Source organism: Hylobates moloch, unplaced genomic scaffold, assembly GCF_009828535.3.
Source record: "Hylobates moloch isolate HMO894 unplaced genomic scaffold, HMol_V3 SCAFFOLD_14, whole genome shotgun sequence".
In the NCBI taxonomy this organism is placed as follows: Eukaryota; Metazoa; Chordata; class Mammalia; order Primates; family Hylobatidae; genus Hylobates; species Hylobates moloch.
Genome location: NW_026652289.1, coordinates 19,516,832 through 19,531,404, shown reverse-complemented (window position 1 = coordinate 19,531,404; position 14,573 = coordinate 19,516,832). Strand labels below are relative to the sequence as shown.

At 37.2% G+C, this 14,573-nt stretch overlaps 1 protein-coding gene across 3 annotated transcripts in view; it reads right to left on the bottom strand.

Annotated features, from left to right (window-relative positions):
- Nucleotides 1-10,772, bottom strand: part of CYYR1 (cysteine and tyrosine rich 1) — a 102,508-nt gene extending 91,736 nt beyond the window's left edge. For 2 of the 3 annotated variants that reach the window (XM_032175174.2, XM_032175175.2), the window contains exons 1-2: nt 10,336-10,772; nt 3,456-3,558 (exon numbers count right to left, since the gene is read on the bottom strand). In XM_032175174.2, coding sequence (XP_032031065.1) covers nt 3,456-3,558; nt 10,336-10,750 — 518 coding nt within the window. In that variant the 5' untranslated portion in view covers nt 10,751-10,772. The remainder of the gene's footprint in view (nt 1-3,455; nt 3,559-10,335) is intronic. The other variant, XM_032175176.2, reaches the window with a different exon arrangement.
- Nucleotides 10,773-14,573: the final 3,801 nt, after the last annotated feature.

Genomic DNA, 14,573 nt, shown 5'->3' with positions numbered 1-14,573 from the left:
AGACACACACACACACACACACACACACACGGACAGACTTAGCTTTCCAGTCCTCCAATAATACTTCATAGATTAGCTCTTTGAATTAGAATTATTTGTCTATGCTCTCTTTTCTTATCAGATTTTGAGGTCTTGGAAGTCAGAGTACATCATTTTTTCATCTTTGGATCCTAGGACCTAGGCCACCACTGCCATGGTAGCAGGCACTCAATGTGCATTTATAAATAATCGATTGAGTTAAACTTGCTGAATACTGTAAAAATTATTATTAAATTCTGGATAATACTGATTCTCCTATACTGAAGCCAGTATCTGTGACTATAATGACCAGAAGTAGACAGGCTATCTTTTAAGTTCAATTTTAAAGTTTTTCATAAGACAGAAGTAAATCTTAAAATTCCTAACAGAAGCAAGAAAGAAACAGGGCATCTGAATTTATTTGCCAAAATTCACTCATATTTAGAATAGAAAGAATCTAAAAAAAAGAAAATGAGAGGGCAGGGCACAGTGGCTCTTGCCTGTCAGCACTTTGGGAAGCCAAGGTGGGCAGATCACTTGAGGCCAGGAGTCCAACCCAGCCTGGACAACATGGTGAAAACCACTCTCTACTAAAAATACAAAAATGAGCCAAGCATGGTGGTGCCTGCCTGTAATCTCAGCTACTTGGGAGGTTGAGGCATGAGAATCGCTTAAACTCAGGAGGCGGAGGCTGCAGTGAGCTGAGATTGTGCCACAGCACTCCAGCCTGGGTGACAGAATGAGACTCTGTCTCAAAAATAAATAAATAAATAAAATAAATTAAAAAGGAGCGCAAACTGAATAAAATAAGACTTTTCAACTAAATTAGCTCCTGTGACTGCTTTATAAACAAATCTTAATGGTTAGTTTGCAAAACAGCAAGGGCAATTGAAGTTAGCATAATTAAGGGCTAAACAGCAACTGATTATTTCTGTGGGTTACTAGGGGAAGACCCCAGCAAGGACAGTCAAGTGGCCCTAACCCAACCAATTTACAAACACTCTAAAATGCCCAAATTATATTTTGCTCTCTTTTTAGCTCATTTTAAACTGAGCAAACATTTTTATTTTAAAAACAAAAATAGAAACCAAATTATAAAAATATTCATTTAAGTTACCTAATATTTCATTGTGTTACTGCTTTGTTCCTTATTACTTTTCTAATAACCACAAGGGTTTAACTTTCTGTTACAACAATTAAAACGATTTCACTAAGAATGTGCCTGGATGCTTGAAAAAGAGGAAACATCATTTATGAATTTCAAAACAGAAATATGTGACAACCTGTATATGAAGGAACCCTTGTAAGCATTCTGGAATTAATTTTTTTCCTACCTCCTGCATCCCCGACCACCAATTAAAAAAAAAAAAAAAACCACTTTGGGTGGAGTTAAGAACTCTTTTCAAATGTTAAACAATAACTGGAAATCCTGAAAATGTATTCTCTTTTATCAAGTGGGAAAACGCTTTAAAGTCTCCCCCCACCACTGCCACCTTTCTTTTGCTAAGAATTGTTTAGCATGATATTTACTCAGTAGTTTCTATTTTGAACAGAAAGTTCAGTTATAACTGCCTGAAATATAATGCCATCTGTGTTTATTTTCCCTTCTGAAACACGATTTTTTCCCCCAAACATAACAAGTACCTGGTCCTAATAACCTAGATACATGTATCAACTCAACCAATTCTTCACTTAACCAGCGGTATAATTAAAGATATAGAACATGTACCATAAAAGTGTGAACTTCATTGCAAATGTAAATCATATCAAGCACATCTATAAATTCAAATATTTAAAAATATTCTGATTAATAAGTAGTTATGACTTATACGTATTTACCAGGGTGGAGGTAGCTATGGAGTGAGAAAGAGGGCACAGCACACTCCATGATACAGTTAGTGAATCAAGAAATAAGCTAGGAGACACATGACCAAAGGATCACAGAATCAGTTTGACTTCACATTCTCCAAATCTACACTCACACCTCTACCTGGGACAGCAGCATCTTGCATGTGGAGACCGTTTGAGAAAAAAAAAAAAATTAAATTTATTAATAATATATTTTGTTACTTTAAATACTGTGAAGTAATATGCCACTGTAAACATCATTATATATTTATATTTGAGCTGATAAGTTACTGTAAAAAATCATCCTGACAGTTTTCTAATGTAAAAAGTGGGCTTAATCTCTTTTCTACCAAACCATCCATGAAGAAAAATTCAAACATTTTATTGGAGCTTATTTGCATTTTAAAGAAGGCTTAAATTCCATACATGGCTTTTTATTATAGCTTGACATTTCTTTCACATCTATTATAGTATTGAAGAGTATCCCAAAGTATGATTTTTTATTTTGTATTCTCAGAGTCATGATCTCTAATAGCCTCAATACTGATTCTAGAATGTTTATGTGCTGCCAGGTTTTCTATTCTCGGGAAATGGAGGATGTGTAACAAGCCGTCTCAATGGACACGTCCCTAAAACAGCCGGGCACATATGACTTAGCATCTCGTGTTTCCCGTTTCCACTTGAGCCTTTGTAGGGCATGAGTTAAACAGAACATTTCCCAAATCATCATGATACCGACTTGAAAAACAGGAACAGAAGACAGAGGCACAACCGTTGCTGCTCTCTGAAAGCCATGGGGATTTTGACTCAAGAAATTCTTATGTTCCCAATTCTCAACCCTTATTTCTCAGTTGTGGGTTCCTCTCTTGAGGAACTGACAAGTGCACACTTTTCCAGCCATACAGCCCTGGAGGCAGATCCAGCTTCTATATTTCCCTTTGTCCAGAATCGGCTCTAAAATAAATTTCTAATTTGTTACAAGGAAATGCTTCACAGAGTCTACACCTATATATTTCATTTGTGTTCTTGTGCCTTGTTGTTTATCACTTTGCATTACTCATACCTAGCTTGTCTTAGGCTCTAAACTTGTTTCCTGAAGTTGCTGTATGTGTATTTATGTGAGAACTGACATTTCATGTCTCAACTGTTTTTTATTCATAACCTCTCTTTTTCCTGACATCTACTGGATGTATTAAATTAATACATGATGACAAAATAAACTGGCTATAATTAAATAACAAATCTTGCACAAAACAGATGAAACCGTATCACTGATGATGTTATAAAATTATCAATAAAATGTCTACTTAAAACATTATTATAGTACACAAAGTAAAACAATAAAAGAATAACTCTTTTTAGTTCCTTTATAATGAAGGCAATTTATTTTGTATATTATTTTGCATATTTTGTCAAACAATATAGTCCATTAGATAGTGATGTGTTAATATCTCCAGTAAAGATTTCATGTCAATAACCAATCTTGAAATCTCTTGCCCACAACTATCACTTAGCACTTTTAAAAGACATAACTGGACAACTGGACAAGAGGAAGAGCATCAATATTGCCAAATTTGACTAATACTCACGAGAGAATATTCCCAATATAAGCGTAGTAGGAGCAACAGTAGGGCGTGGTTCCATCACAGCAGTAAGATTTGCAATCTTTGCCACACTGAGCAAGGCAATCATCTACAAAACAAAAACCACTTGTGAGCAGTTATAGTTGCAAAATCAAAGTTTCAGGAAAAATTATTCTATTTCACATCTTAATCAGCCAATGACCACGCTTTAGTGGTTTTAAATCTTTATTTTCACCCTCAGAATTCAAAAACATTTGTAAGGATCTAAATTAGCTTCTCTTCCCCATTAGATTCTAAGCTGTAAAGACAAAGACAATTCTTGAATCTTCTACACCAAGCACCGTAATTGCTAGTCAGGGTTAGTTGAATGAGATAATGAAGGAAGGAATGAAAGAACAATTAAACTACTCAGTCATTGGATTTGTCCATAGAGTTTTTATAATAATTTTTAAATGATAAAGTCTTCTTGGCCAGCAAAATGGTTCATGCATGTAATCCCAGCACTTTGGGAGGCTGAGGCGGGTGGATCACTTGAGGTCAGGAGTCCGAGACCAGCCTGGCCAACATGATAAAAACCCGTGTCTACTAAAAATACAAAAAGTAGCTGGATGTGGTGGTGCACACCTGTAATCTCAGCTACTCAGGAGGCTGAGGCAGGAGAATTGCTTGAATCCAGGAGATAGAGGCTGCAATGAGCCGAGATCATGCCACTGCACTCCAGCCTGGGTGACACAGTGAGGCTCTGTCTCAAAAAAAAAAAAAAAAAAAAAAAGAGTCTTCTTACTTTACCGTCTTGTATTCTCAACTGAGCTCAATCAATAGAAGGTTTAGTGGCATGGATAATACCAAAAAGGAATAATTCCAAAATGATGTATATTTTCCATGATAGTGCATTGTATGCTTTTCCTTTTGTGACTTTTTTTACCTGTTTGCATGCATGTGGTAACACAATGAGTCTGCATCCTGTAAATTCATCTGGATTAAAGGATTATTGGTTATAGGAAGAAATCCCCATAGATAATTATTTTGTAAATAATTAAAGAGTTTACTTAATGTCAGATTGAGACTCGGTAAGATATGAAACAGTACTATGTGAAGGGGGAAGAGTTATTTTCTGAGTAAAGGATCAGAAATTACTATTTTTTCCATGTATTTTGCAGCAAGAAAAATTATACTAAAAATGTTGATAAAAATTACTCTAGCTTTTAAGTATTCTTTATTCCACCTAAATGATTTATGTTTAACAAGCAAAGGTTGTCACTGAGTTAGTCGTATAAGTTATGATGGATATATAAGTTTCAGATACATGATTAGGAAAACATTAAGTACAGTCTGATAATTTAGGTTGTACCTTTAAGAGTTGCAAAATAATCCATATCCAGCTCAATTCCTGAAGGTAATATTAATTATTATATAAATTATATAAAACTTTTATTTCCCTACCAAAGCTGTAACATTAAAAGTACAAAATATTATATTTATGTCTGCATGTCCATGTAATTGATTTATCCAGAAAGGAAATTTTACATTGCTTTTAAATCACTTCCCTGCTAAGATGATACTTTACAAAGAGATGTGATTAAAAGGTAGCAAAGTTCAGTCACCATTAACAATTATGCATCGCTTTTGTGGAACAAATGGAAAAGTTCATATTTTCTTCTCCTCAATTTTATTTTTACATTATAGATTGTCAAACATGACCCTTGAGGCTTACCTCTAGATGGTGGTACGAAGGAATGAAAGCGAAAAATAATTACCTTTGTGAGATTCAGTAAGTACTTAAGTCCACTTTTAAAATTTGAAAACAGAAACAAAATCTAATGATTTAGATATGAGGGAGAAGCTAATATGTTGACAATAAATGCTTTGTGCAGAGTACAGCAGACTTTTAAAGGCTATCTATTTTACAGTTTTCTTGGTGAATTTCCATAGCTCTAATTTTTAGTGCTGTTTAATTTATTCAAATATTTAGACTGGTCAGTTATTCGAATGGCTTAGTGGATGTTTTGCTTCATGTTCTTAAAAGCGATTCAATGTACACCTACAGCCATCTGATCTTTGACAAAGTCAGCAAAAATAAGCAATGGGGAAAGGACTCCCTATTCAATAAATGGTGCTGGATAACGAGTTAGCCGTACACAGAAGAATGAAACTGGACTCCTATCTTTTACCATATACAAAAATTAACTGAAAATGTATTAAAGATTTAAATGAAAGACCTCAAACTATAAGACTCCTAGAAGAAAAGCTAGGAAACACCATTCCTGACATTAGCCTTGGGAAGGAATTTATAACTGAGTCCTCAATAGCAATTGCAACAAAAGCAATTGACAAGCGGGATTTAATTAAACTAAAGAGCTTCTGCACAGCAAAATAAACTATCAACAGAGTAAACAATCTACAGAATGGGAGAAAATATGTGTAAGCTATGCATCTGACAAAAGCCTAATATCCAGAATCTATAAGGAACTTAAATAATTGAACAAGCAAAAACCAAATACTCTCATTAAAAAATGGGCAAAGGACATGAACCAGACACTTCTCAAAAGAAGACATACAAGCAGCCAACAAACACAACAAAAAAATGTTCAACAAGTCACCAATCATCAGAGAAACGCAAATCAAAATAGAGGGCTATTATTGAAAAGTCAAAAAAACAACAGATGCTGGTGAGCCTGGGGAGAAAAGGGAATACTTATACACTATTATTGGAAATGTAAATGTAAATTAGTTCAACCACTGGAGAAAGCAGTTTGGAGATTTCTCAAAGAAATTAAATCAAAACTACCATTTGACTCCGTGATCCCATTGCTGGGGTATATATCCAAAGGGAAATAAATCATTCTATCAAAAAGACAGATGCATTTGTACATTCATCACAGCACTATTCAAAATAGTAAAGACACTGATTCATCCTAAGTGTTCATTAATAGAGGACTCAGTAAAGAAAATGTGGTACATATACACCATGGAATACTATGCAGCCAGTAAAAAAAGAATAAAATCATGCCTTTTGCAGCAACGTGGATGAAGCTGGAGGCCATCATCCTATGCAAATTAATTCAGGAACAGAAAACCAAATACCGCATGTTCTCACTTACAAGTGGGAGCTAAACACTGGGTACTCACGGACATAAAGATGGCGACAATAGACACTGGGGACTTCTAGAGCAGGGAGGAAAGCGAGTGGGGAGGGGTTGAAAAACCAACTATTGGGTACTATATTCAATACCTGGGTGACGGGATCAATTGTACCTCAAACCTCAGCATCACAAAATATACCCAGGTAACAAATCTGCACAGGTAGGCCGGGCGCGGTGGCTCACGCTTGTAATCCCAGCACTTTGGGAGGCCGAGGTGGGTGGATCACGAGGTCAGGAGATCGAGATGACGGTGAAACCGCGTCTCTACTAAAAACACACAAAAAAATTAGCCGGGCGCGGTGGCGGGCGCCTGTAGTCCCAGCTACTCGGAGAGGCTGAGGCAGGAGAATGGCGTGAACCTGGGAGGCGGAGCTTGCAGTGAGCCAAGATTGCGCCACTGCACTCCAGCCTGGGCGACACAGCGAGACTCCGTCTCAAAAAAAAAAAAAAAAAACAAAAAAAACAAATCTGCACATGTACTCCCTGAGTCTAAAATTAAAGAAGTTGAAATTATTTAAAAAATAAATAAATAAAAACCATTCTGATTGTGAGAGAGCTAATGTCCCCACTATTCTGCCAGAGTAGGACAACCAATGTGTAAGTAACTTCATGGGTGCCTTTTGAACCATGTCCAGGACAGTGACATCTTATGAAACTCTCCATCAATATCAAAGATTCAATTGCTACCATTGCATTCCGGTGACTACTCTTATAAAGACATGGTGTTATCAAAATATTTTGAGCCAACATTACAGGAAACCAAGCCCAAAATCTTGCAGCCAAGAAGCTGGATTATACCTGCAGCAAACATCTGGATCATGTTACACATTGGTCATTGTTTTTATGGCATTTTCCAGTGCTCTTGTCTATTTGCCAGAATTAAACTACCCAAAAGGGGAGATTTAACAGAATGGCAAATACATTTACAATCACAACCTCTCCAAAATGAAATTTCAACCACGCTTCAAAGCCCTTTTTATGTTGGTTGCTTTCTCTGGGATATTTGAGAATAATTTGACAAAGATCAGTGTTTGTGCCATACAGGAGATTTTTCTCACTGGAGAAAGAACAGATCATTCCAATTTGTCTTCAGAAGATAAATAATATTACTTCTAATGTCCAAGTTAGTATCCCTGAAAATCAGCCAACTTAAACTTTCTTCAATGACTTTTTGCTGAAAGGTGTGGTCTGGAAGAAGGTTCCCCAACTCACTCCTGTCTCCCAACTCACCCTGCCTCCCACCTTAAGGAATGTGCAGAACAGGAAAAGCAGTATCTGGCTTGAAGCACTTGCTTAGAAATGGCCCTTGCAAGCTATAGCTAAGAGAGGAAGGAAAGGGAGGGGACAGAAGTTACTGGCTGAGGCCCGGAAGGTAAAATCTTGACCGAATCCTGTCTTTGTAGCCTGCAGTGGGAGTCAGACAATAACATCAACACTTCACTGGGTCTCCTCCCAAAAGTAACTCTGTAGTACAACATGATGCTTCAGGTATAGAAACCTTGTTCTTATTTGTTTAGCCAAATGAAATGTGAATCTAATGCATTTGCTTTGGGGAAAATAATTTAGATTATGAGCAGTGCATCTACTTAGATTTTTGTCCCATAAAGCTGGCAACTCATTTAATAGTATGAACTATTTTGACTTCTGTGGTGTTCCAGCATCTAACCTCAACCCTTACTTCCAGCCATACCTCTCAGTTCCAACCAAGCTGAAATATCCTTTGTTGCATGTACAGATCTTGATTTTTGCCTTTGATCACACGATATCCTACTATATCCCACTCCGTCTCATTGGGTTCAGGGCGTCTCTATTTTTCAAAGGTCTAGTTCCTTCAGGTCTCCTTTAATTCAGTTTTCCTGAGCAAATATTGATTGATCTTTTTGCTGAACAAAACAGACATTGTCCTCATGAAGCTTACTCTTTTAAGCCAGCAATAAGATTTTCTTCTTTGAACATCTATAGCACATGATTTTACCTCTCCTATGACACAACCTTTTATACCTTAAAGTAATTTATGATCATACCGTAGATCCCAGAGAAGACTGATAAGAACATGGACCTCTTACGGCTCAACATATCTCACTCAGTAAGTAATAGTTGAATGAATATGAAAAGCATAAAAAGGCCTCTGAATAAGAAGTCCAGGAATTGACACCAAAGAGCTTATTAGCTAAACACTTCTTAGCAAAGATAATAAGTCAACTTAGCACTGGCTTACAACTACTTTGTAGCTTATGAGAGAGGGATTCCAAAGAAGAGAAATGAATGGACTGAAAACTTTCTAAACTGACTACCCTTGCTGCTGGCCAGCTTCGCTGATTTCCTGAGCCCTGAGGAGCTGGGCACCTAGCACTGGGGAAACAGGAGGAGGGGGCAGATGTGTAAAGCAGAAGCTTTCAGTTTACCACAGGGAATATAATAAACAAACAAACAAAATTGTGGTTCAATGGAGTGGTTGAGTGTGAGTGAAAGTATTAAACATTGTCGAGCAGAGGAAGTGAAAAGCATAATTACTTCGAAAGAACTAATAAAGAGATTTTTTCAACAGAAAACGAATATTAATGCAATTGACTCTGTTAATCCCTCAAATTCTGAAAACCTTACATAAATTTAATAAAAGAAATAAATGTAAACAGATTAAATGAAAATTCTCTTCATTAAATAGGAAGAACTTATCCTACTTTTATGAATTTTCATATTAGAAAGTCAGCATTTTTCCTGCCATAAAACATTTTTAAAATGGTAACTCCTAGACAGCCACTAATTTGCATTTCAATAAGCAGACTAAAAATGTCTACAGAAGTTATGGTGGCTCTTTTCTAGCAAGGTTGAATGAGAAAATCAATTCTTTTAATACTCAGGTGCAACACTGAAGAACAGCATTTCAGTTGCAACACCTTTTTGAGTATCAAAGGTAAATTTCAGTGCTATATATACATTTAGTATTGGAGGCTCATGGGTGAGCCTGCGATTTTTGTCAGAGGACGTTAGAGACACAAAAACATGTTACAAAGAACTTTGCTTTTAGCTTGCATTGTTTTATGAATATGAACTGATGCAAAGACCACATGTGTAAGACACTTTATTCCCGAATAACCAATGAAAGGCCATTTGGGGCTCCATGTTAATCACAGAACAAGAAAACCCACTTTGCTTCATTAATTATTAGCAGTTCTTACTACGAATAATTAGAAGGGAAATGAGATGCCCTTCTCTTATAAACAAGTGTCTCTCTAAATCAACGAACACAGATTAGACCCTGGGTGAATTCATGCTTCTCAAAAACCTTGTGTTTGACTTCAATCCAATAGCTCAGTCTACCACACTTGTGAATCTCCCAAAGAACAAAAACAAAGCTCTAAGTTTTTTTATTCGTAAGAGGGAAAACCAGGACTATTTAGAAAGCAGAAGATGGAGAGGCCACTGCCCAGCCCATCCAGATAAGTTTATTTGGATATAGTTTACTGTATCCAGAGAGTCAAATCCCCTAAACACGAGACTGCTATTTCCAAGGTGGAAAGGGAAAGAAAAGAAATGCAAAAAGTAAAAGTTAAAGGAAAAGGAACAAAACAAAACCGCGTGCGGGTGGAAGTGCGCGCGGGTTTCTGCCGTCGCCTCGCGGAAAAGGCAGAAGCGTCTGCAAAGGTCCCGGTCCGTCTAAACTGACTACCCACGTTAGCCCGGACCGTGACCCAAGAGCAGCCCCGAGCCTCTGACCCTCTCCGCCGCCCTCTGTCACTGACCTGCGTAGACAAAGAGCAGGACCAACTTCGGAAGCAAGACCCCTGGACGCACGGGCAGCCTCGGAGCGTCCATCCAAGCCGGTGGCCTGAGGTTGCGCGCCAGAGAGAGGCTTGGAGCGAAGGGAGAGCCCGGAACCGCAGGGAATGGGGAGGATGGAGGGCGGTCAGATGGACAGAGCAGCGCTCCTGAGAGCGGGGTGGAGCAGAGACCCGGCCATTGCCTAGGGAGCCTTCCAAGGGAGCCCGGGCCGGGCGCGTCCCGGGCCAGCGAGTGCGGGACTCCGCGGAGCTGGGGCGCCCGTGGCCCGAGACGGGCTGCGCTGGGGGCCCAGGTCTCTTTGTCTCGCCCTACTGCGCTCAGGCGCGGGGAAGGCGGCCACTCCGGCGTCCTTGGCCACCCAGGCTCACATTTCATCTCCGCGGGTGGCAACGACTGCGGGCAGGGGGCGGGGGGTGGCCCCGACTCCTCCCCAAGCCCGGGTTCTTCCTTCTAAAGAGTGACTAGGGGACCAAGAAACTTTTCCTAACCCCTTGCTTTGGCGATTGCTATGGAGTTCAGCCTGCTCCTTTATAGCCTTGCCCTCCACTACAATTTTTCCTTTCTAAGCAATGGATGAACAACTTTGCTTTTTATCTTTAAACAAAGGGAAGGAATTTTCAGGGTTGAAGGTATTGGACAAAGAATGACAGTGAAGAAAACTCAGGATTGGGAAGTACAGAAAGTGTATGGCATCTCTGCTGAAAGCTGATAAAATGTTTATTATTTTTTCCTGTAAATTCAGAAAAAAAAACACAACAGTGCACACTGTCGTTATGATTTTGACAATGTTTTGGAGTTACTGGCCTATGTAATTAAACAAGAGAAAGAAAAAGATTTATAAAAAATGAAAGCTAAATTGTCATTATCAAATGAAATACGTGTATACGTGGAAAATCAAAGTTAATCAACTATAAAGCTCTTGTTTAGAAAACCAATAGTTTTCTTTCCTGCAAACAAAAATCAGAAAGTTCTCAATGTTATGCATGAAGGAAAAAAAAAGATGTGAATAAGTAAAGAGATACTTTTTTTCACTAAGAAAATTTAGTAGGATAAAGACAACAAGATTCCCCAAATTATTATATACATTTGGAAATAAAAGTGATCTCAATTTAAAAAATAACATGATTTTTTTCAAACCAATCTGATTCTAAAGTTTATGTGGAAAATAAATATGTAAGAATATCTATTTAAAACAAGAGTAATGAATGGGAATAATGAATGGGATATTACATATAATATCACAATAATTAAAACAGTTTAGATTAACATTGGAATAGATAGGCTCAATGAAAGAGAAAAGGTAACCCAAAAGTAGACATGAGTATGTACAGCAATTTAATTTATGGTTTAAAAAAGTATCAATGTAAAGTAGTAGGGGAAATGATGAGTTACTCAGTGAAGTGTTGAGGCCATGAATAGCCATCTGTGGAGCCTTATCTTTTTACATCAAAATCAGTTCTATATGAATTACATATTTAAGATACAATTATGAAAATATTAGATTAAAGAATAAGAGGATAACATTCAAGTAATTGTGGAATAGGGAAGCTTTTTCTAAGCATTATAAAAAACTCAGAAACGGTAAAAGAAAATATGGACCAACTTGACTAAATAAGAATTAATACTTCCAGTTGGCAAACATTTAACTGGCAAAAATATTTGCAATGCAAAGTCCTAATCTCATTATTATACTGAGCTTAAAAAAATCAATAGGAAAGACAACCAAGAGATAACTGAGGAAGGATATTAATAGACACTTCATACAAAACAAATAAATATAAATATAAATATAGAAATCAAATTGACAGTGAGACATCACTTTTCATGTATCAAACCAACCAAACACAAAACCAAATGAACTCTTAAGGGAAACAATGTGGTTATATGTACGAAAATTCAAATACACATGTACTTAAGTTAGTCAGTTCTCTTCCAGGAATTTTTCCTATAAATGCAGTGCTGCAAGGGCATAAGAGAGTGGGAGGAAACATCACCCCCAAAATAAACATAAGCTAAGCTCTTTACTGTGTTTTACACGTTGGTGAAGGCCCAACCATCCACCACGTTCTAAAGAATCCTGATCAGTTCCGCCTTTTTTCTCATCCTCGCTGGCCAATCTATCACCAAGTTCACCTAATCTGTCCACCTAAACACCACTCAAATGCATTTTAAATTATCCTCTATTTCTGTCCTAATCTAGACTTTTATAGTCTTGATTATATTCAGCCTCCCTGCCTTCAGAGACGTTTGCCAGACTGAAGCTGGAATATTTCTTCTTAAACTACAAATTTAATCATGTTCACTCACTCAGTAGCATGCTGTTGCCCTTAGGTTAAAATTCAAACATTTAATCCAGGGTGTTCAAGAACTTGTTCACTAGGTCTTGTCATTCTTGTAGCCTGATCAAAACATTCCACTGGGAAGCACAATTTCTAAATAACTGGGACAATGGTCGGAACCTAGAGAAAATCCCAGGCATACAAGCCCTTTGAGTCTTGAAGGAAGAAGATACAGATGGAAGTCAGTGTTTGCAGAGCTGAAGAATGGTATCCAGCCTGCTTGGAATAGAAAAATGATTGTCTTTGCAGATGAGACTGAATACAGATCCTTGATGGGAGGCTGGTAGCTGTGATAGAAGAAGGGGCTTCTCCCGCGCACTTGTTGACACAGATCCGGAAGAGGCTGGCTGTTGCCATTGAGGTCCGTAGGAAGTTGCAGAGTTGGTCAGCGTAGTCTCTTTCAGCTTACTTTTGAGAACAGAAAGACTTCTCATACAGTTCAACAGATTGGTCGAGCAAGCTTGCCTGCAAGTGTACCTTCCAGAGCTGCTACCTTGAAGTATGCTGATGCTCAGGAAACCAAACTCAATTGACATGGAAAGGCAAAGAAAGATGGCAAGCCATTTAAGAAATTGTGGTAGTTAAAAGAAAGGATTTGAAGGAAAACAACATGTATATACAAATATGTATGGAATGAGAAACCTTAAGAATACAACATCGGGGAATTAAAAGAGTTTCTGGAAATTAAAATAAATGTGATTTGAGGTTTTAAAATTTACAGAAAAAAATTATAAAATAGTCACATAAAAAAAAATCAACTTAGATTGTTAGATCACGCCAGGAGCGGTGGATCACACCTGTAACCCCAGCACTTTGGGAGGCCGAGGTGGGTATCACTTGAGGCTAAGAGTTCAAGAGCAGCCTAGCCAACATGGTGAAACTTCGTCTATACTAAAAATACAAAGAATTAACTGGGCGTGGTGGTGTGCACCAGTAATCTCACCTCTCAGCTATTCGGGAAGCTGAGGAAGGAGAATCAGGAGGCAGAGGTTACAGTGAGCTGAGATCACGCCACTGCACTCCAGAGTGAGACTCTGTCTCAAAAAAAGAAAAAAAAATTGCTGGATCAAATAAGGAGTATTTTTCATATAACAGAGGAAAAAAAAAACACAAAGAAATAGAAACCATGAATAAAAATATAAAAACCTGAAGAATGGGAATAATGTGCAGGCTAATATTTTCCAGAGAAACAAAAAGTGAAAAAGCAAACATCAAAGAAATAATGTTCTAAAATTCTGAGCTGTAATAAAATTTGAATTTTCAGATTTAAAATGGTGAGTTACTTCTGAGAAATTTTTTTTGAAAAGAAGCACAAATATGTACATATTTTAGAGACCAATTTCAACAAGTATAAATTTAAAATCATATACATTTTCATATATAATTTTTATGTTTGCTTGAAAAAGAGAATCTGACAGGCATCAGACTTCTCATTTGCAACCCTGGAATTGAAGAGAGTGAAACTATTTTTAACCCACTGAAAGATAAAGAATGCAATCCAAGGTTCCTCTTCTAAATCAGATTTTATTAATATTTCTGTCCACTATGACATCTAGAACAATGTTTATTACAATTTTAAAAAATAGTTTACATGTACTACAGAGGTAAAACAGTTAAGTAAATTAGGGTGTATGCACATTATGAACTCATATCTAATGTTTAAAATTATTGAAAAGATCTTTAAGATATATAGTTAAATAAGAAATGGAATACAAAATGATCTCAACAGCGGAAAAATGCAGATAAAGTTTTCATCTTCTATTGAACTTTCTTTTTCTCCACTTTCTTCCTGGGTATCTCTTTTTTTAAAAAAAAAGTACCTCTGAATGATGTATATGCTGAAATTTTAAATGCTTGAA